Source organism: Arvicola amphibius, chromosome 11 (genome assembly GCF_903992535.2).
Source record: "Arvicola amphibius chromosome 11, mArvAmp1.2, whole genome shotgun sequence".
Lineage (NCBI taxonomy): Eukaryota > Metazoa > Chordata > Mammalia > Rodentia > Cricetidae > Arvicola > Arvicola amphibius.
The window spans coordinates 74,247,356-74,268,390 of record NC_052057.2 but is presented as its reverse complement, the minus strand read 5'-3'; the positions used below and the strand labels follow the sequence as shown (position 1 = coordinate 74,268,390).

At 44.7% G+C, this 21,035-nt stretch overlaps 2 protein-coding genes across 3 annotated transcripts in view; one reads left to right on the top strand and one right to left on the bottom strand.

Annotated features, from left to right (window-relative positions):
• The window catches only part of LOC119826673 (serine/threonine-protein kinase Sgk3), a 112,663-nt gene that overhangs the window by 45,906 nt on the left and 45,722 nt on the right, over window positions 1-21,035 (top strand). The gene's annotated exons all lie outside the window — the stretch shown is intronic.
• Window positions 12,678-13,043, bottom strand: LOC121677359 (40S ribosomal protein S19-like). Its single transcript, XM_042055948.1, has one exon. It carries the CDS (start codon window positions 13,041-13,043, stop codon window positions 12,678-12,680), a length of 366 nt encoding a protein of 121 aa, XP_041911882.1.

Sequence of the window (21,035 nt, the reverse complement as noted above, 5' to 3'; positions counted from 1 at the left end):
CTTTTTCCTTTCTGAGATTGGATAACCTTGCTTAATATTCCTGCCAGTTTTGTGATTTCAGTTTTCTTTAGAGCTGAGTAATATTTGATTTTACGTATGTACCCAATTTTCCTTAATTCATTCTTCTCCTGATGGATAACTGGGTAGGTTTCAACCCTTGTTATTGTAAACAGAGTAGCAATAAACATAGAGGAGCAAATACCTTTATGGTAGAGTATGGAATTCTCTGTGCATATGCTCGGGCGAAAGAGCTGGGTCATAGTTCAAACTTACTTTCCGTATAGATGTGTGTTTACAAAAGTTTGGGCTCATTTTCTTTGTCTGAAGGGATTTCTTAAACTTTTCTGCATGAGTCTGTTGGCTAGGAATTCTTTCAGCTTTTATGTATCTGTATTCCTGGAACTTGTAAGATTTGAGTTGGGCTGTCACCAAATGTGGGGAATGTCAGCCACCGTTGCAGCAGATGTCATCTCTGGCCCCTTCCCGATGTCATCTTTTTGCAGAGGGTCTAATCAGAGGTATCCAGGCTGCTTATTAATGTTACCCAACTCTTTAATTACTTTTTCTTACATTTTAATTCCTTTTCATCCATGTGGTTTATTTTAGGAAGTGTCTCCTGTGTAAGTATGTGCTAATCCAAGTAACTGCTATTTTGTACTGTTTGAATTCTAAAAGTTAGATTCAGAAATTCCTTCCTTATTTCTACTGAAAATTTTATCTCTATTACCCTTATAAAGTGCTTAATGTATTATTCCATTATTTATAATGTCTGTGCCAGTGTGTCTGTCTCAGTGACTGGCTTTCCTCATCATCGTGGGTTACATTTTTGTTTCTTTTGCCTTATAATACTGGATGCTAGATACTCAATATTAACCATTGAATGTCAGATATTGTAAATTTTGTTTTACGGGTGCTAACTATTTCTATCTCTGTATAACTGTGCTTGAATTTTTACTGCGATATATGGAGTTAAACAATGGAAAGCAGCTTGTTCTTTCAGACCATACTATGATTTTTAATTTTTTTCTTGAAATAATTTCTTTAACTTTATGTGCACTGCTGTGAAAGTGTCAGATCTGGAACTGGAGTTACAGATAGTTGTGAGCTCTGCCATGTGGGTGCTGGGAATTGAACTTGGATCCTCTGGAAGATCAGCCAGTGCTCCTAACTAACCCCTTATCCATCTCTACAATCCCTATGTTTTTTTTTTTTTTTTTTTAATGAGAACCATGCAGCATGTAGATCAGGGCTAACTCCACCCTAGAACTAAGACAAGATTGTTGTGAGTACTCTGGCCCACTGGGCTGGGAGGTTTCTAATTGCACTGGTTAGAGCAGCCGCTGCTCCTGGCTGTCTGGGTGACCAGGATGTCTGCGATGCTTTCGGTCGCTGTGTTCAGTCCAGTCCCTCAGTCTCCCCACACGCGTGTGTCACCAGTGCTGGGAAGTTCTCCAGGACCTCTGGGGTTCTCTGTGTTCACTGGCTCTTATGCTTCGTCATATGAGCTCCATATTCTCCCCAATTTGTGTTTCCATTTCCTCAACTCAAGGAGTGTGCTTGAACGTCCCTGCTGGCCTGTGAGGTCTCAGCACAGTCAAGTTGGAATAAACCCTGCTTGTTTTTCTTCTCTGAAGGATTGTGTGCCTTCATTGCCGGATATTAGCATCTTGGAAGCTATTAGTTTATATATATTATCTGGTCTTTTTCTTGTTGGCACATGCAATAAGGGCAGCCTGCTAGCCCTTATACTCATGCTCGGGACAGGTGACTGCTGTTGGGTTTGCCTGTTTAATAAATACTTATTTTTTAAATAATTCATTTATTTTACGTACATTGGTATTTTGCCCGCATATATCTTTGTGTGAGGGTGTCAGATCTTGGAGTTACAGACAGATGTGAGCTGCCATGTGGGTGCTGGGAATTGAACCTGGATCCTCTGGAAGAGCAGCCAGTCAGCTCTTAATCATTCTCCCCAGCCCCAATAAATACTTCCTAAATCTCCAGACCATTCTAACAGATTGCTGTTAATAGTGATTATATATTATTTGGGCCAGGCTCCAGAGGCTAGAGGATTTGTTATAAAGTGCACGTGGTATTTTCAGAGCACAGGGACCACTGGTAGGTTGCAAACAAACCAGTTTTCTGTCTTGCTTGGTAATTGGTTCCACTTCTGTTGTGACCAGGGTGAGAGTGCAGTTAAGGAAATGCACTGACAGCCATAATAGCCCGCAGTGCTCCCTAAAGGGGAGCCCTGCACTGAAGGCTCATCTCGGGAAAAGTGAAAACCTTCCTGGTCCAACTCTGAGACGCGTTATGTGATTTTTATCTTAGCCTTGAGAATTTCGTTTGAAATCGAAAGGGGAAGCTGTCACTATCTTACTTGCATGAGGGAATAAAGAGAATCAGAAGTTGAGTTACAGCAAGGGAAAACAAGAGCTTAAAGGATGTTGGCAATAATCCTAGGCTGACCCATGGTTGTGACGGATATGCCACTTGTTTGAGTCATGGAGAGAAAAAGTGGAAAAAGTATTTTCCTTTTTCTTTTCCTTTTACCAGGTGGAGCAAACCTTTAATCCCAGCACTTGGTAAGCAGAGACAGGCAGATCTCTGTGAGTTGTAGGCCAGCCTGGTCTACAGAGTGAGTTCCAGGTCAGCCAGGGCTATGTACAGAGACCCTGTCTCAAAACAAACAAAGAAAAGAAAACCCAAACTATCTTCCTTTCTTGAGCCCGGCCTTTGTATATTATCACTGATTTTATTTATATATATATATATATATGTATATATATATATATATCAGGAGCTAAGGATATATAATATATATAATATTATAATAATTATATATAATAATATAATATATAATAAGAATATATCCTTAGCTCCTCTTTAGGTATGTTAATTGGCTCTTATTATATATTCTATATTGCATATATATAATATCCTTAGCTCCATATATATATGTGTGTGTGTGTGTGTGTATATGTATATATATATATATATCCTTAGCTCCTGCTCTTTATTATTATCTCCATGAATCTCAAGGATTTAGTCTTCAAAACAAGTCTGATTTGATAACTTCTTATTTTCCCAATTTTATATGAATCAAGCACATAATACTGCCACTCTTAATTTTGGTTAGTGCGATATGACTTAGTGTTTCAGTAACATGCTATTTTAATAATGAAAAATAGAGAATTTTGTTGCTGGTAACTTGAAAAGCCAAACTGTAGTTGGATGCCGAATTTTAGTTAGGCTTCTTGAGATACTGAGAATCAAAATTTCTACCTGCATTTTTGGGGTCTGGGAACATTTGTTAAGTAATCGTTGAGTAAGAGAGAACCATAGAAGGCAGTGCGGAGAACAGTGCTGAACACGGTAGCAGTTACCATCCTAGGTCTGTGAGCTGTGTACCGTGTCAGGGCCAAGAGGAGGATCCTGTGGACTAAGAGGCTCCTGTGGGCTGAGAGGATCCTGTGGGCTGAGAGGATCCTGTGGGCTGAGAGGATCCTGTGGGCTGAGAGGATCCTGTAGGCTAAGAGGCAGAGATGGTGGAGCTACACACTGTAGGTACCGTCAAGGAACCAGTCATCAGTGACTGATGGATATACAAGAGAAAAGCTGGGGATTTGCCAGAAAGTAGATTAGGGTCAGAGCGAAGATCTTGAGTTCTCTGAATTTGAACTTTTTACAAAAATGGCAGTGAAAATGGGGAAAGGTCACAAAAGAGAACCCAGATGGGGAAAGTTGGGAATCTAGGGACCCCTGTGAAGAAGATAGGACAAAGGTCTGATCTTGGACAAGAGTATCATCATCGTTACTGTCACACAGGAAATTCGGGAAACAGCCTGAACGGTGTGAGTGATGCCGTACACAGATCCCAGAAGCTGTTTGGCTTTGTTCTGATTTTAAGCCTCACTTATTTTATGGACACTGATTGGCCATTCCGTCTGTTCCTTCTTACAGAGTTGGGTCTAGTAGGGGGAACTCTGGAAGGGCATTTAGATCTAGGATGCAACCTTCATTTTACTGACATGCAAATTGAGGGCTTTTGGGGGGTGTGGGGTTGTGACTTCCCTGTAGGCCTCTGGCCTCTTGGCATTCATTTCTTTCTTTTTTTTTGTTTTTCAAGACAGGGTTTCCCTGTAGTTTCTAGAGTCTGTCCTGGACTAGCTCTTGTAGACCAGGCTGGCCTCGAACTCAGAGATCCGCCTGCCTTTGCCTCCCGAGTGCTGGGATTAAAGGCGTGCACCACCACTGCCCGGCTTTGGCATTCATTTCTGAAGTCCTTACAGTAGAGGTTTTTCTGTGTCAGTTTCTACTTTTTTGGTATAGTGAGCACCATTTTCCCCTGCTTTCATTCAGTTGTTATCAATCAAATGAGTCGATTCGTGTCATTTTCAAACTTAGATGCTTTTGTAGTTAAGACAGTTCAAGAACCCTTGCTTTCTTTTCCTCCATATACCTAATCACAAACCAAGAAGTAACACATCATGAACATTTGTTATGTCAGGAAAAGAAAAGAAAATTAGGGGAGGGAGCATTTGAGCTCTAGTTCAGTGACAGCGCGCTTGCTTTGCCTGCACAAGCCCCTAGGTTCCGTCCCCAGTACTGTTAAATAAATGCAATTTACAGATCTTAATTGGCTTTTACTTTGCTAATCTAACACTGGCTCCATAAAAGAGCCCAGCAGAACAAAACTGCTTTTATAGCCAGAACAGGGCTGAAAAGGGGGAATCATAGAAAAGGGGGATTAGTTATTTGTGAAGTTGCTTTCCTAATATGGTGGAGACAGGGAAACCAAAGATAGAAAAGTAACTGATTGGTTAACAGCAGATTACTTGTTAATTTTTGTAACAACTAAAGGGTTTTTAAACGATGGATTATTGGCCAGTTCAGAAAATTTTTGTATTTTTCGTTTTTCTGTTTGAGAAAGTGTGATAATTTTAGCGCCGTGGGACTTCAGAGAGTACATTTTGATTTCTAGTCCAAACTGTTGGTGCCTAATACAGGAGCAGAGTCTGAGACAGGTCTCTGGCAGGTCTCATTTAACTATGCCAGACTTGGCTTCGGTGCAACAGGTCTGCCCTCTTAAATGTGACTGAGAGAGGGGAAACAGTTATAATTTAAGATGGGGGTGATGATTCTTACCTTTGGTCAGTACCCATAATTCCTTCTTTTCTTCCTCACTCCCTCCTTTCCTTTACCCCCAACCCCCTTACTCTCCAGGGTCTCAAGTAGCCCAGAGTGCCCTTGAACTGGCTAGTAGCAGAGGGTGACGTCGACTCTGATCCCTTTGCCTCCACCTCCCAAGTCTACTTTATATCCATCCATCCGTCTGTCTGTTCATCCATCCATCATCCATCCATCCATCCATCCACCCACCCACCCACCTAGTCCGTCCATTCACCAGTCGTCCGTCCGTCCGTCCGTCCATCTATCCACTCACCCATACATCCACTCAGCCGTAGGTCCATCCATCCATCCATCCATCCATCCATCCACCCACCCACGCACGCACCCATCGGTCCACAGGGGCACCTGTAGTCTGGTTTGGCCTATAACTCACTGGGTAGCCAAGTCTGCCTCAGCCTCTCAAGTGCTGATTGCCAACTGAGTGCGACATCGTGCCCCCCTTATAATTTTAAAGGAAGCAAGAGGACCCGAGATGGAGGTTAGTAACGGGAATTATTCTTTGCTCCTCTGAATACACTTCCCAATGCAAAAACTCTTTGCACGTGGAACACTGAATTCGCGTGTGACTCCTATCTTGAGTGGGTACCCGAGTGAGCCTTGTGGTCACCCTGAGATCTCACCTTAGCTGGACCCTGAAGACAGCTTTGCCTTTTCCACCCCATCCCTCTTCTCTTTAAGCCCGTAGGACTTTCTTCTCTTCCCTCTTCCTGTCTTACTGCTCAGGTTCAACCCTCACTCGGTGGAGGGCGGGGAAGGGGAGGAAGCGTCAGGTTTTATTTACTCGGGACCTCTCGGGATGCGGTCTGCGGAAACCTTTGTCAGGCGCCAGGTGACTGGCGGGGGCGGGACTCGGATGTGGGCGGGGCGCCCGGCGCCCCGGGGGCGAGTGCCGAGGCCGGCCGGGCTGGCGTGGCGCAGCCGTGTCCGCTTCCAGCTCGCCACGCGCACGCACGGGCTGGGTCCCCGAGGTAAGCGCCGTGGGAGCCGGGTGGTCCGGGTGGCCGCAGGTGTGTCCCGGCTGCCCTTCCTCCCCGGGGACTTGCGGGCGGGAGTGGGGCGGGGCGGGCCCAGTGGGCGGGCCCTGGCGGGACGGGACGCAGACCGCTCACCCGTGCTGCGGGAGAGCTGCGGCTCTGGCCACCGCACTTCCTCCGGAGGGAGGAGGCTCGAGTGGTTCCACACGCGCGCCCTTCCCAAGCCCCCAGAAACCTCAGGTAGTGTACAGTTTTTATGGTCCTTAAAATACACGGCTGGTGCTTGGTCCAGGACTTTGACTAGGGGCTGCCTGCCGGAACGGAAAGCTGCGATTAGTGGGGGGCTGTTAGCGGACGCCAGGGTTCCGGAGATTAGCGCGCTGGCTTCTAAGTTAGGATACCTGAGCTCCGGTGTACTTATTAACCAAAAAAAACTTGAGCAGTTTGCTCAGCTTCTGTGCGCCATGGTTTTCAGGTATGTAAAATGATGTGCTGGTGCTTGGAATCTTTCTGAATTGTTGTGAAGATTGGGTTAATACTAGCGCCTGGCAACGAGCGCTGGTTATTTTCGCTCTTTGCATTCTGATGAGCATGAATCTCTAAGGTTGTCATTTCTGGGAACCGACGCCTCTCCTCAGAGCTGTTGTCTGATTGCTTGGGAGAGCCCTTTGAGGCAGTGTTTGTGAACTGAGGAGAATTTAAGGTTCTTTTCTCAAGTACTAAAGGTAGTCTGTTCTTCACTTTCTTTTAAATCAGTTCCTCACTAAACCTTACAACTACTCTCTTCTGTGTGGTGCTTGGGATGGAACCCCCCTCCCACACACAGACACAGCATATGCTTGCCGGTGAACTAAATTACACTCCTGTACTCATAAACCTTAGTTTTGAAGGCTATTCTAAAGGAAGGATGGTAGAAGATAGATACCTTTTAGGATGAGTGTAACCTCTTTTTGAGAGTCGAGGTAGATTTGTTGGAAAGCATTTCTCATGACTTGATTCAAAACTTGTGCTGTTTGGGGTAAATGCTTATTTTGTACTATACTATTGCAAGAGTGCATAAACCAGAGCACCCAAAATAGGTGAGCAGACGGCATCTGAACAATAGCTTAACACCGAGAAACAGGATCGAAAGAGATGTGGAAGCCGGATGTGGTTACAAGTGCGGGCTTGTAACCCTTGCCCTCTGCAACCAGAGACAGGAGGATAGCTGAAAGTTCCAGGCAAGCCTGGGCTTCATAGTTCAGGGCTAGACCTTGTCTCAAAAGAAAAAAAGAAAAGAACGACCCAGAACCAATAAATGGCAGAGCTTAGATCTCAGCTCTGCTGATCAACAAATTATGAAACCAAAGGAAGATGTTACAGTTTTCATGGGAGTTACTGTTTTTATTTTCGACAGTTTTATGGTGCTGTGGGTTTCTTCGCTCAGCAGTGTCTTGCTTGGTAGCTTAATTGCATGATTCATAGTCATTCTTCAGCACCTTTGATTTAAATCACAAGTCTGGAAGTTGCTGCATCAATTATTGCTTTGAGAACAAGATGATTGTCTTAAACTTTGTACAAACATGTTCTAACAGGGCTTTGCTTTTGTTTTTCAAAATGCAGCCCATTTCTCTGTGTGCAGAAGGTAAAACCAACATAAATAAACTGACTTCGTTCTCAGCTTGTTATCACTGTGTTATTGGTGAAGTTTTCTGGATTGGGTAGGATACAGCCAGGAAGTGACACCCGGAATGCTAGCCCTGAAATGGGAATGCAGAGGTTATGTGGCAATGTAGCTGCTCACTTCAAAAGCCTTTCATAAGTAAAATTATTCTGAGTTACTGGCGCGTTAGTTGCTGACTCCCGGCTCTGTGCACGGCTCACTTCCTTACCTCCGGGTATTTGTTCAGATGTTTTCTTCTTATTTAGAATTGCATGCCACCCCGCACTTCCCAGAACATATACTTACCTGTTTATGTAATTACTCCTCCGCTGTCTGCCACGAGAGGTTCCATGTGGCTAAGGGGGCCTCCACGTGTGTTCCCTGCTGTATCCCGAGTGCCTGGAAACAGTTTTTGGCACGAGAAGATACTGGCTGTGCAGATTTGAGCAGATACTTCCAGCACAACTAATAATTACATCAGCTAATGTACCGACACTCTGCTTTGCCGGCCCCTCTCCTCTACTCTCAGTTATTCCTCCTCGTCGCCCTGGAATAAAACTTTGAGGCCATGTTTAATTCCCCCATACCTTGCACTTGACAGGCACACAGCTAAGTTTTTTTCCATACAAGCCACTCCCCTTGTTGCTAAGCCCTCTTCCTTCTGTCCCCTCTGATACACCTACAGCCCTGTGGTTCTCCTTTCCGAAGCTTTCACTTCTGCAGAGTGAGAAGCCAAGTGGGCATTCATCTTCCTCCCTCCTGGTGATCTCAAATACACATTTTCAGCCGCTGTGTCCTACAGATAGATAAAAACAGTGATTCCCAACTTAGGCTTTGAAATACGAAGTAAGATCCCAGTTGCAGGACTTTATAAAATCCCAAGGTGAGTATTGATTGCTTCGTGATGGTTGTTTTTGTTAATGACTTGGTTGCTTTCCTCCGTTCAGAAAAACTGGCCTGGTTGTACTGCAGGTCTTGACTGCCCTTTCTGCCCCGCCCCCGTCCAGCTCACCCCACAGCACCCCCAGATACTGGATGGGTTTAGCTGGAGTTGGGTTACTCTTTTTCAGAGCTGTGGTGGTAGTTTCCCCAGACGCTGATCAGTCTTCTTTGACTTAGGATTCTTTTAGTGGTTTTCTTTTCATCTGTTGCTGCATCTAAACAGGACATGAGCTATGCACGCAGAATTTCCATGTTTTCTTTTTCCATTTTCCAGTTACCTTTAAAGGAAGCGTGAGGCCCACGTCTCTGCTTTTTAAGTAAGTGTGAACTCAAGTTCTGATGGAGCTCCAGATCATTAAAGGTGGAGTCTCGCCGCTCGTTTCGAGAGGAGGGTCTTGGAGGGCAGGGGATTGAGTAGGGTGTTAAAAAGATGGAGATGGAAACACTGAGTGTAGGTTTCTAAGGGAGTGGGTGTCGGTAGAGCATAACAGGCAGGCTGATACTTTTAAAAACATATAATGTTAACCTCACTCAGAAAGTTGTCCGGACAAGGCAGACTGCACAGGGCACTGTCTGCAGCTTTGAATTTTCTTATGGAGTATTATTCCTAAACTGTATTTTGTTTTTATATCTCTGGGCACACACAGTCCCATTTCTCTGCTTTGTTTTCTGAGCTGGGTGGAATGGAACATTCTCTTCTGTTTGGCTCTGACTTCACACAGCGTAATTTCTCTGTGTGTCTGTCTGTCTCCTCCCCACCCGTGTAGTCTAGGGTGGCCTTGACGTCTTAGCCCTCCTGCCCCAGCCTCTTTTGAGTGCTGGGATTATAGGCACACTGTGCCTGGCTTTGTTGTTTTTAATCTTAAAATGTGTTCATGCCTCTTTCTTAGTTTGTTTTCCTGTATGTGTGGAGAAGATAGGTCCCAGAGTTTCTATGTCCTTGGAGGAATGTGGTCGCTGTGAGTTGGTTGTGGAAGCTTATAGTTTTTACTGGATATCAGCATTTGGTTTAACAAAGTTGTGTTTGATTGTACAGTAAAAATGTGTCTGTGAGCGGGGTGGTGGTGGCACACGCCTTTAATCCCTTCACTTGGGGGGAGGGGGACAGAGGCACGCAGATCTCTGTGAGTTCAAGGCCAGCCTGGTCTACAAGAGCTAGTTCCAGGACAGGCTCTAAAACTACAAGCTCTAAAACCCTGTCTCGAAAAACAAACAAACAAACAAAAAATGTGTCTGTGTACATATTCTAATTGCATCATTTTTTTATTTTACTTGTGGTACTTTCAGAAATAAACTTAATTCATGAATTTATCCAAGAAGCTGAGACAGGAGGATCTGGAATTTGAGACCAGCATGAGTAAGACCCTGGCTTTTTTTTTTTAACTTCAAACATTTCTACAATTCCGTTTTTATCTCTTTTTCTGTTGCATCCCAAACTGAGCTGGATTTTTCTGTGTTGGGGTATGCATTAGCCTAACTTTGTTCTTGAGTTTGAATACATAGGCAAACATAGGCATGAATTTATTTCGCCATTCCTGGATGAAGCATGCAGTTACTAATGCAGAAAACAGTTACTAGGGAAAACTATATGTAAATGTCTTAATTTTAGACATTTTACAAGTTTAAGTTAAAATTTTATGTATTGCTTTTGCTAGTGGTATAGTCAGTAGGTCAGGACTTGAGTCATGTCCTATAATTTCATTAAGTACTATAATTTAAATGTGTAATTGGTTATAATTAGTGTGCTTTGAGGAATATCTTCAAATGTGATTGCCAGTAAAGCTTACTTTCAGGAGAAATTTTGAAAGCAAGTACTTGTTTTGGAGAAGATTTTCCTTTATTCTACTGCTCTATTCCCTAAGCGTCTGTGTTTATCCAACCCCCCTTGTTTCTGAGATGCCTGTGTTAAGGATGTTATGACCAACAGAGTTGTGTTGCAGACTAACAAGACCTTTGCTGCACACACGCAGGAAGCACCACGCCGGTACATCTGTGTTTGAGGAAGCATTTTATTAAGACAGCACAGCTTGGAGGTGTGTGTAGTGGAGGGAGAACTGGAGAAAGAGCAAAGTGCTGACTCAGAAGGCTGACTAAGCACTTAAGAGGTGCTGGTTACTAGATCTTGCCAGCCCTCTCAGCCAGAACTTCTGAGCCTATCTCAGATTTAGCCCTGAGCTGTTGTGGGAGGAGCCGGGTGGAGGCAGGTTAGAATGGAAGCTGAGATAGCAGGTTGAAGTTTCAAGAGCAATTGTTCAATTTGTGTGTGTGTGTGTGTGTGTGTGTGTGTGTGTGTGTGTGTGTCCATTCCGCTGTCTGCAATCTTCCGGTCCACACAGTCACAAACCAGCTTTCCTTTAGGCCAGTGGCTGCTGTCCTCCAGGTGTGCCCTTGAAGTTCAGTGTGTGTTCCTGCGGGTCTGCAGAGCACCTGAATAAAAAGGCTTGGAAGAACAGTGCAGCCCATTGTAATTGGGACCCCAAGACACAGTGACCTTGGGAGACTGAGAGGTACAGGCCCCAGACTTGCCGTCACTGTTACAGTTCTCCTGAGTTCTGGATCAAGTGCAGGCCGTGCACCATGAGAAACTTTAAAGCCTTCCTTCTCCAGCAGTTCTGAGGCTACTGAGGAATACAAAGGGCCCTCAGTGGCTGCTGTGCAGCCTCACTCCTTCCCCTCCGACCTGTCCGTAATAAAATGTGTCAGGGAGTAGGCAGGCTCCTGTGGCTTCCGCTGGACACTTCTCAAATTGGTAGATGCATACTTTCCATCGTCTTAGTTCCAGCTAATATCACTTTTCATTATCTAAAATCAGGATGAATAAAGGTGCCTCTAAGAAAAATATAACAAATTCAGGGAAAACTGGAACAGCTCTGTGAGTGCAGAACAGGGAAAAACCAAAGAGGGGTGGAGCGGGCGTGAGAGGAAGGATGTGCTAGCAAGGAAAACAGGGAGGGCTGTGACTGATTCATCCTGTGAGCTCCGGGAAACGGGGAAGGTTACTATGTATCTTTCATCAGGATCCTGTTTGGTTTTAAAATCTGTTCTGGACAACCTATTTTACAGATGTGACAAAGACTGGCTTTGTTTCTGTGGAAACATTTCAGATATGTTTGGAGCCAGAGGCCTCCTCAGGGGCGGAAGTAAATAAGCACAGATTTATGTTTCTATAGTAGATTTTTCAAGTCTCTCACTCTTCCTGTGTCGTTTTAGCTTCCCAGTAAAAATAGGAGGTAGGTATGCAGATTTCCCATTTGCCCGTAGCTTCCCAGTAAAAATAGGAGGTAGGTATGCAGATTTCCCATTTGCCCGTAACCATCACACATCCGTACCCCAGCCCCATCATTACCGTGTCTCACGGTACACTGGCTGGTTGGCAGGCTCATCACATCACCCAAAGCGCGTTGTTCCCATTGGGGTTGCTCTGTTGGTGTGCACGGTATGAATATGGACGTGGGATAATGCTGGATTCCTTGTTTAGTAGCATACAGATTCTACTTTATAAATCCCGCACCCCAGTTCTTTCTCTGGTACCCTGCTGCTCCTGCAGCCACTGGCCTTTCTGTTGTCCTGTAGCTCGGCCTTGACTCGGATTTCAGTCAGATGAGCTCTCACAGAGTGGAGCCTTCTAGTCTCGCTTCTCTGGGTGATGTGTGTTTAAAGTGCCCCCCTCCCTGTCCAGTTTGACGTCAGAGCTCATTTCTTTTTTAGCGCTAAAAAATATTCCATTGTCTATATGTATCACAGTTTATTAATCTGTTTACCCATCAAAGGATATCTTGCCTCTGAGTTTGGGCGTTTATGAATAAAGCTGTTTGACATCCGCTTGCTGTTCTTGTTGTTTTTGTGTGTGTGTGTGTCTCTCTGTGTAAATTAACTCCTTTAGGTTTTGTTTATATTTGTTTGTTTGAATGGGGCAGTTTATTAATCTAGCATCTTTTGTTCTCTCCCTCTTGTTGACAGCTGCCACCTGTTCCGTCCAGAACTCTCTGTCCCCAAGGTGTTAGCTTGGGGCTTCCATCTTGATCCTTTTTTGCTCTTTTCCGCTCCTGGGTGGCCATACCCCAAGAGCCTCTCCCGATGTCCTTTCTCTCGGCCATGGAGCCAACTCTAGCCTGCCCTGAAGGTATAGGTGCTGGACTGTGGGAGCAACTTGGGTAGGAACCAGTTTTTATCATAGGAATAAAGTTGTCTGTGCTTGGCCAGCTTGACTGCCCCACCCGTTTGGGGACTTTCAGCTTCCTGGACTTTCTGAGAAAAGCTGCCGGTTTGTCTTTTACATGAATTCCAGGCATCGTGTGGTCTCAGTGCTGCCAGCCAGGGAACAGGGTAAGGCTTTCATTGTTAGTATTAAATATTTACTTTGTCTGTGTATGGTGTCTGTGCACATGTGTGTGCAGCGCCCGTGGCCAGAAGTGGATTCAGATCTGGAACTGAGGTTTGGGCAGTAATGAGTGACGCAGCATGGGCACTGGAAACTGAACTCAGGTCCTGTACGAGAGCACCAAGTGCTCTAAACCATGTTTTGGTTTTGTTAAGACTCCACCAGAGTGTCTTCCGAAGTGGCTCGGCTCTCCTGCATCCCCACCGGCAGAGAATGGGAGATCTGTTGTTCCTCACAGCATTTGGTGGTCATGGTTTCTGGATATTGGCCAGTCTAATAGCCATGTACCTTTTTCCTACCTCTTCTCTCTTCTCCTCCCTCTCCTCCCCTCCCGTCGTGGGACTGAATGCAGGGCCTGTGTGTGCTAGGCAAGCAACCTATCCCAGCTGTATCCCAGAATTTCTTGTTTTAATTTGCATCTTTCTGATGATACTTCGTTAGGCGCATCCTTCCAGGTGCTTATTTGCCATCTGTACGTTCTGTTTTAAATCTTTGTCTGTGTGTGCACTGGGGGAGCAGTTGTGTGCCACAGTGTGTATGTGGAGGTCAGAGTACAGTTAGTAGGAGTATGATCGTGTGGGTCCTAAAGTCCTGAGTTTTAAAAATACTGTGAAGAGAAGTCACACCACACAACAGGACTCACATGGGAGGTTTATAGGAAGAGGAGAGAGAAGGGGAAGAGAGGGGGCAGAGACCGGTCCCTGGGAACAAAAGTAACTGGAGAGAGAAACAGAGAAAGGGACAGACAGACAGACAGAGAAAAAGAAAGATGGGAGGTGGGCAAGGCCCACCTTTTAAAAGGGTACATAGTGAATGTGCACAGGAAGTGTTCTTAGTGGCTGCAGCTGAGGACGTATCCCGTCAGGACCCTGAGGGCAGGCCAGTACAGAATACTAACACCGAGGTCATGAAACTTGGGGGCAAGTCTTGTTGGTCAAGGTGCATCATCTGTAATGAGATTGTATGTTAAGGTCTTTGACCCATTTTTAAATTGTGTTTTTTTAAGTCCTTTTTAGGCACTCCTTAAATAGCTTTTGCGGGTATTTTCTTTCGGTCTGTGGCTTGCCAGCTCAGTGTCTTCATTTTCACTGCACCCTGGTGTGCTGTAGTTGTGAGCCCTCATCGTATCAGAGGCCATCCAGGTTAGCTTCCAGGACTTCCTGAGTTTTGCATTTTATATACCCGTGGGTTTCCTTTGGTATCCTCCTGGCTCTTTTAGCTCCTACCTTTGAGTACCATTGTTCCAGTCTTAAATCCGTTGCCTTAACAAGACTCTTATCTGTGTGACTCTGCTTTGTTGTTTTAGAACAGATGCTTACGATTCATGAGTGTGTCTGCCTTCTATGTTATATAGAACTATGTTATAGTTTGCTAAGCAGTACTGAACCAGTCTTTTAAGATCGCTGAAGAAATAGGCTTTAGAAACTGCTTTAAAAGGCATGGGGGGGGGGTCTCTAGCCCAAACTAGCTTCAGTGACCTTGACCTTCTGATCTTCCTACCTCAGCCACTTGAGTGCTGGAATTATAGGAATGTGCCACCTGCCCAGTTTTCATGGTGTGGGAATTGAACCCAGGGCTTCACAGATGCTAGGCAAGCAGCCTGCCAGCCAAGCTACATTCCCTAAATCTATGCTCTCTAGAGGTAAAAGCAGGAGAACCTTTGATCTTTATACTTAAAAGATTTTGGTCTTAACTCAAACTAAAACAGAGAGGTCCAGTCGTTAACATATAATAGACTAGGAAATGAGGACTGTAGTGAAAAAAGCTTTGAAAGCATAAATGAATGTCCATATATTTAAGCAGTATTTAGATGAACAAAATTTTAACCTAGAATTTGAGCATTTTTCTACTATAGTTTCACCCTTATGTACATAATCTTAAATAAAAATTTTAAAATAAATATCCTTTACTGAAAGCATCTAATTGGGAGGAGGTGGCACAGATCTTTAATACCAGCACTCAGGAGGTAGAGGCAGGTGGGATCTTTGTGAGTTTGAGGCCGGCCTGGTCTACAGAAGGAGTTCTAGGACAGCCAGGGCTACACAGAGAGATCCTATATAGAGCCTTGTCTCCCACCCACCTGTTTCCAAATGCCTGGCATCCTTTTCCCAAATTACCACACAGAGGCTTACATTAATTATAAATGTTTGGCCAATTGCTCAGGTTTATTACCAACTAGCTCTTACATGTAAATTTACCCATTTCTGTTCATCTATGTATTGCCACATGTCTATGGCTTTACTGGTCCTCTGGCATCTTGCTTCTTGAATATCTGACTCACATCTCCCTGACTCTGCCCTTCTTCATCCAAGTTCACAGTTTGACTCTTCTGCCTAATCTTGTCCTGCCTTGCCATAGGCCAAGCAGCTTTTGTTATTGACCAAAGGGAGTAATAAATATTCACTGCATACAGAAGATCATCCCACAGCAAAACCCTGTCTTGAAAAACCAAAAAAAAAAAAAAAAAAAAAAAGATGGAGAGAATTAAATTCAGAGTAAAATTAATGTTACTTTTTTTCTAATTTTACTTCTGACTACTTCCAGGTAAGTTCATGAAAGACAGGCATGGCAGCATGTTCCTGTGGGTCTCACTATGTAGGAGGCTGAGGTGATAGGATCATGAGAGCCCAGGAGTTCAAGGCTCGCCTGGGCAACATAGCAAAGCCCTGTCTCAAACCAAAAAAGAAAACCAACAAACAAAAAATTCACAAGTCTTCTCCATTGGTTCCTGTAGGATTCTGTAGGGTGTATGTGCACATCGTAGAGACAGTGTGATAGATGGATAAAGCCTCCCACATCAGAGCATCTGGGTTTGAATCCTAACGGTTACCAGTGGAATCTGCTTATCCCTGTACACATCCTTGGGCCATCCAGACTTGCCCAGAATCAGTTTGCCTTTACTATACCAAGTGGAATGCTGCTCTTCATACATAGTGGCTTAATTTGGTGGCTCAAATAGTGCCCCATTCCTGTTCCAGAAATGTCTGATGTCTTCCCAGGCTGTGTACCAAGCCAGGAACCAAAAGGACAGTAGCTGTTGGCAGATCCTAAGGGCCAGTAGTTTCTTCTCTTCTCTTGATGCTTGTCTGAGACACCTTAAACCACTCTTGCCTGCTGTGTCATTTCTAGCTTTGTTGAGTGTGACGAGGCAGAGGCTTGGGGACTAGGGCAGCTTTCATCATCACAGTACCTCATAGAACAGATATCGCTAAAATCTGGCAACGCTTCCGGGTTTCTGAGGAAGTGGGACAAAGCAGTCCATCCAGACATGGAGTCTGGGTTGTTTTGCTCTTGTCTCCGTCTCTCACTGGAGATAGGACATCCTGCCTCAGAGCAGTGGCGCCCTAGGGAACCATCTTCACGGTGGATCCCAGAGCTTCTGGGACTACGCAGGTATCCAGAGAGTTTGCTGTGTCTTGTTCACTTCAGATAATGTTGTCAATGCGGTGAATTAGTGTGGTGGCCCATGGAGTCCGCGTGATCATGGTCCCTTTAGAGTCTAGAGCGTATTTTGACAACTCTGCAAGCAAACGTAGTTCTCTGGTATGAATGTGAATGGCAAGTACTGCTGTGTCTGCCATGTGATAGCAAACCACATCACATTGTCCTTACTGATGCTGTTACAAAGGAGGACATTTACCAGGTCATGAGCCATACACTTGCTAGCAGGGATTATCCTAACAGTCTCCATCCCAAAGTACCTCATCTGGGCTTGCGTCGGGAATTAGTAGTGCTACCTGGCTAGATCTGAGCGACCCATAGCCATGTTCCAAGATTTGTTTTGGTTCTGGCCCAGGTGCACAGGCAGTTTAAGTGGGGTCATGATAGGATTAACACTTCTGATTCATCAGCCTTTTGATAGTGATACTGGCTTCTGAGCTCACAAGGGATGGTGGGCGGAGTGCTTTCTTACTTTCTTAGTGAGAATAGAGTGGTCAGTCCTAAGGGCTGTAAGCGAGAACTAATGGGCAGTAGCTGCTGACAAACTCTGGATTCGTGTCAGAGGTTTCTCCAAGGCTCGTTCTCTTGTAGTAGCTTTTTTGACAAGACAGGGATCTATTATCGGTGATATGGTTAGTTACTCTTATATATGTTTCTATTAAAATTCTAGGATGAGAGAAATAGACCCAAGATAAATCTGTGGTTGCATTGGGCCCATTGAGATTCTAGGGCCAGTGTCTCTTACACTGTCTAGGAGCCCCACTCTGACTGGTAAAGCACATTTTGGGTCCCCAGATCTTATTGTAGTTCAGAGATGGTGTCTATTAACTTTTAGAAGGGTTTTGTATTTCCCTTTTTACAGGCTACAGTAGCTATAGATCCTGAGGTGATGGCAGATCACTCTAGAGAAAAGCCTTGAAGGAAGATCAGCAGTCTGTGTCTGTGTGGCCTTTTTTTTTTATATATATTTTTTAATGTACATTGAGGTTTTGCCTACATGTATGTCTGTGTGAGGATGCCAGATCCCCGGGAACTGGAAGTTACTGTTAGCTGCCGTGTAGGTGCTGGGACTCGAACCAGGGTCCTATGGGAGAGCAGTCACTGCTCTTAACCCCTGAGCCATCTCTCCAGCCCTGCTTGTGGCCTTTTAATGGGTCATGATAATCTTACATTGAATTCAGTATGTTCTTGGTTTGTCTTAAATTTGTCTGTGAGCACAATTGGGTTATGTGATAATCAAGAACAGTGAGAACATCTGTATCACAAATTTTAGTTGATCTTAATAATAAAAACCCAGAGTCAGGTATAGGGCTTAATTCTGAAGATCAGTGAAGCAGAGAGACCAGACACTGGAGAGTTTTTTTTGTTTGTTTTTTTGGTTTTTTTTTACCTCTACCAATGCTCAGACCGAAGGGGCGATCCTCAGACTGAATTTCCAGACTCCATCTGTCTCCACCAAACCTCAGACTGCTCGGAGCTCCTGTCTTCTTCTGCCTTATAGTCCTCTCTCTACTCAGCCATATCACTCCTGTCTCCACCTCCCTAGTGCTGTGATTAAAGACATGATCCCAAGTGCTTTGTGTGAGCTCTGTTTCTCTTATGGGCAGAGTCAGTCTTGTCTGTGGCCCAGGGTGGCCTTGAACTAACAGATCCCTCGGCCTCTGTGGCCTGAGTCCTAGGATTAAAGGTGTGTGCCACCACTCCCTGGCCTCTAGTGGCTTAGCTCTGCACTCTGATTTTCAGGCAAGCTTTATTTGTTTATGTTTTCATAAACAATATCACTACAAACATGAGTGAGGGGAAATGGCATCTTGAAAAACAACTTGAAAGGGTCACATGGAGCATGGGGCTGGGAAGACTCTGGAGACCTGGATGGCCCTAGAGGAGGTCAGGTAGCTCCATTGAGCTGAGAAGTTCACTTGAGTAGAGTTGGAGGCCAGCATTCTGAGCCTCAGTCATGTTTCCCCAATGCTTGCACCGGCCATCCAAAGTCTGCTTTCCAACGAGAGCCCTTATGGGAGCGTCTAAGACTATAGTGTTGCTTGTTTAATTGCTCCTCACCAGTTACCGTTAAACTCTGGCCCTTATTCTTAGTCCTGTCTTCTGTCAGCTAGAAGAAATTAAAGACTAAAGCAGTCACATTCAACTAGTCATTTGCTTTGTGTACACTTTCAAGAGCAGCTGGAAGTAATCCCAGCTCTTGTTACAATCTCATCAGCTGCTTGGATTTCTAGTACTCTGTCATCTGTCCGCACGCACGCTGTGATACCTTGCATGTCATTGTGCCATTCTCTTCTTCCAGAGAAGGGCTGTCACTTATTAATATGTGTCCCATTTTTATCCTTTACCCCTTTTACTAAAAATAGGTTCTTTTATCAGTCAGTGTATCTGAGTTACAGTTTCCCCTCCCTCCACTTCTTCCATTTCCTCCCCACCTCCCCTCCCATCTGAATCCACTCCCTTTCTGTCTCTCACTAGAAGAGAACAGGCTTGTAAGAGATAACAACCAAACATAACAAAATGAAATATAAGATAAAACCCATCACATTGAAGTTAGACAAGATAAACCAACAAAAGGAAAAGAACCCCAAGAGAAGGCACTAAAATCAGAGACCCACTCACTCCTGCTCTCAGGAATCCTACAAAACATTAAAAGCTCTAATATATACTCCGAGGACCTGGTGCAGACCCTTGTCGTCCCTGTCCTTGCTGCTTCCGTCTCTGAGTTCATATGGGCTTTGTTCAGATGATTTAGAGGGCCTTGTTCTCCTGGTGTCCTTCATCTCCTCTGATTTACACTCTCTTTCTGTCTACTCTTCATCAGGGTTCTCCGAGCTGAGACAGGAGGGATTTGATGAAGACATCCTACTTAGAGCTGTGTATTGCAACGTTTCTCTCTCTCTCTCTCTCTCTCTCTCTCTCTCTCTCTCTCTCTCTCTCTCTCTCTCTCTCTCTCTCTGCGTGTATGGCTGTGGGGCTCTGTATTTGTTCCTCTGCTGCAGGAGGAAACCTCTCTGATAATGGCTGAACACAGCACTGATCTATGACTGTAGCAAAATATCACTAGGAGTCGTTTTATTGCTACTTTTTTTTTTTGACCAGTACTATTTGGCTTTACCCAAGTCTCTGATCTATCTGGTCTCTGGTTCTTGGTCACCCAAGCAGCGTTGAGTATGGGCTTCATCTCATGGACGGGGCCTTAAGTCAGATCAGACAATGGTTGGTTACTCCCACACACAAATTTTGTGCCACCATTGCCCTGGCATTTCTTGCAAGCAGGAAGCTTGTAGATCAAAGGTTTTGTGGCTGGCTTGGTGTTTATATTTCTCTCTTGGTAGCCTGCAAAGTATTTTACCATACTGCAGACACTAGAACTGGGGTGAATGTTCTGTGTAGGCACTAGCTTGGCCTCGCCACATACGGTCAGTTGTGTGGTTGTTGTCTTCAGCAATGGTCCTTGCCTAAAGTTTATGGAGAGCAACCCATTGTCTTGGCAACAGCCCGAAGTGTTTGGGGATTTCCATGTGACTCCACTGACCAACAACTCAATTGAATATAATCTAGTACCAATACTAGAGGCTTCGGTTGGTGACAAGAGATGACCAGCTGGGACTCTATTTCCCTCATTATTTGGAGACTTTATTAGGAGCACCTTCATATAGTTTAGCAAGTTTCCACTGTGCTAGGTTTCCGTAACACCTCTCAAATGCCCCCTCAATACTAGCTGTCCCTCCCTGCATTCCCTCCCTCAGTGCCATCTCCCCTCCCCCTCTCACCTGATCCTTCAGTTCCCATCTGCCCCACCCCACCCCCAGTCCATCCATAAAATCTATTCCATGTCCCCTTCTCAGAGAGATTCATGTGTAGCCCCCCCCCCCCCAGTCTCTTTCTTTTTACCTCACCTCCCTAGGTCTACAGATTGTAGATTGGTAATCATTTATTTAATGGCTAATACCCACATATAAGCAAATACATACCATATTTATCTTGATTTTTTCTAATTCCATCCATTTGTCTGAAAATTTCATGATGTCATTTTTACAACTGAGTGAAACTCCATTGTGTGAATGCACTGCATTTTCTTTATCCATTCTTCTGTTGAGGGACATCTAGGCAGTTCGCATTTCTGGCTATTTACGAATAGAGCAGCAGTAAACATAACTGAGCAGTGTCTCTGTGGTAGGAAGAAGCGGTCTTTGGGTATAGGCTTGGGAGTGGGATAGCTGGATCTTGAGGTAAATTGATTCCCGTCTTTCTAAGGAACCACAATATTGATTTCCATAGTGACTGCAAGTCTGCTCTCCCATCAGCAGTGGAGGAGTGTTCCCTGTGCTCCACATCCTCACCAGCATGAACTGTCACTTGTGTCTTTGATCTTAGCTAATCTGACAGGTATATGATGGAATCCTGGAGTCATTTTGATTTGCATTTCCCTGATGGCTAAGGACGTTGAACATTTCTT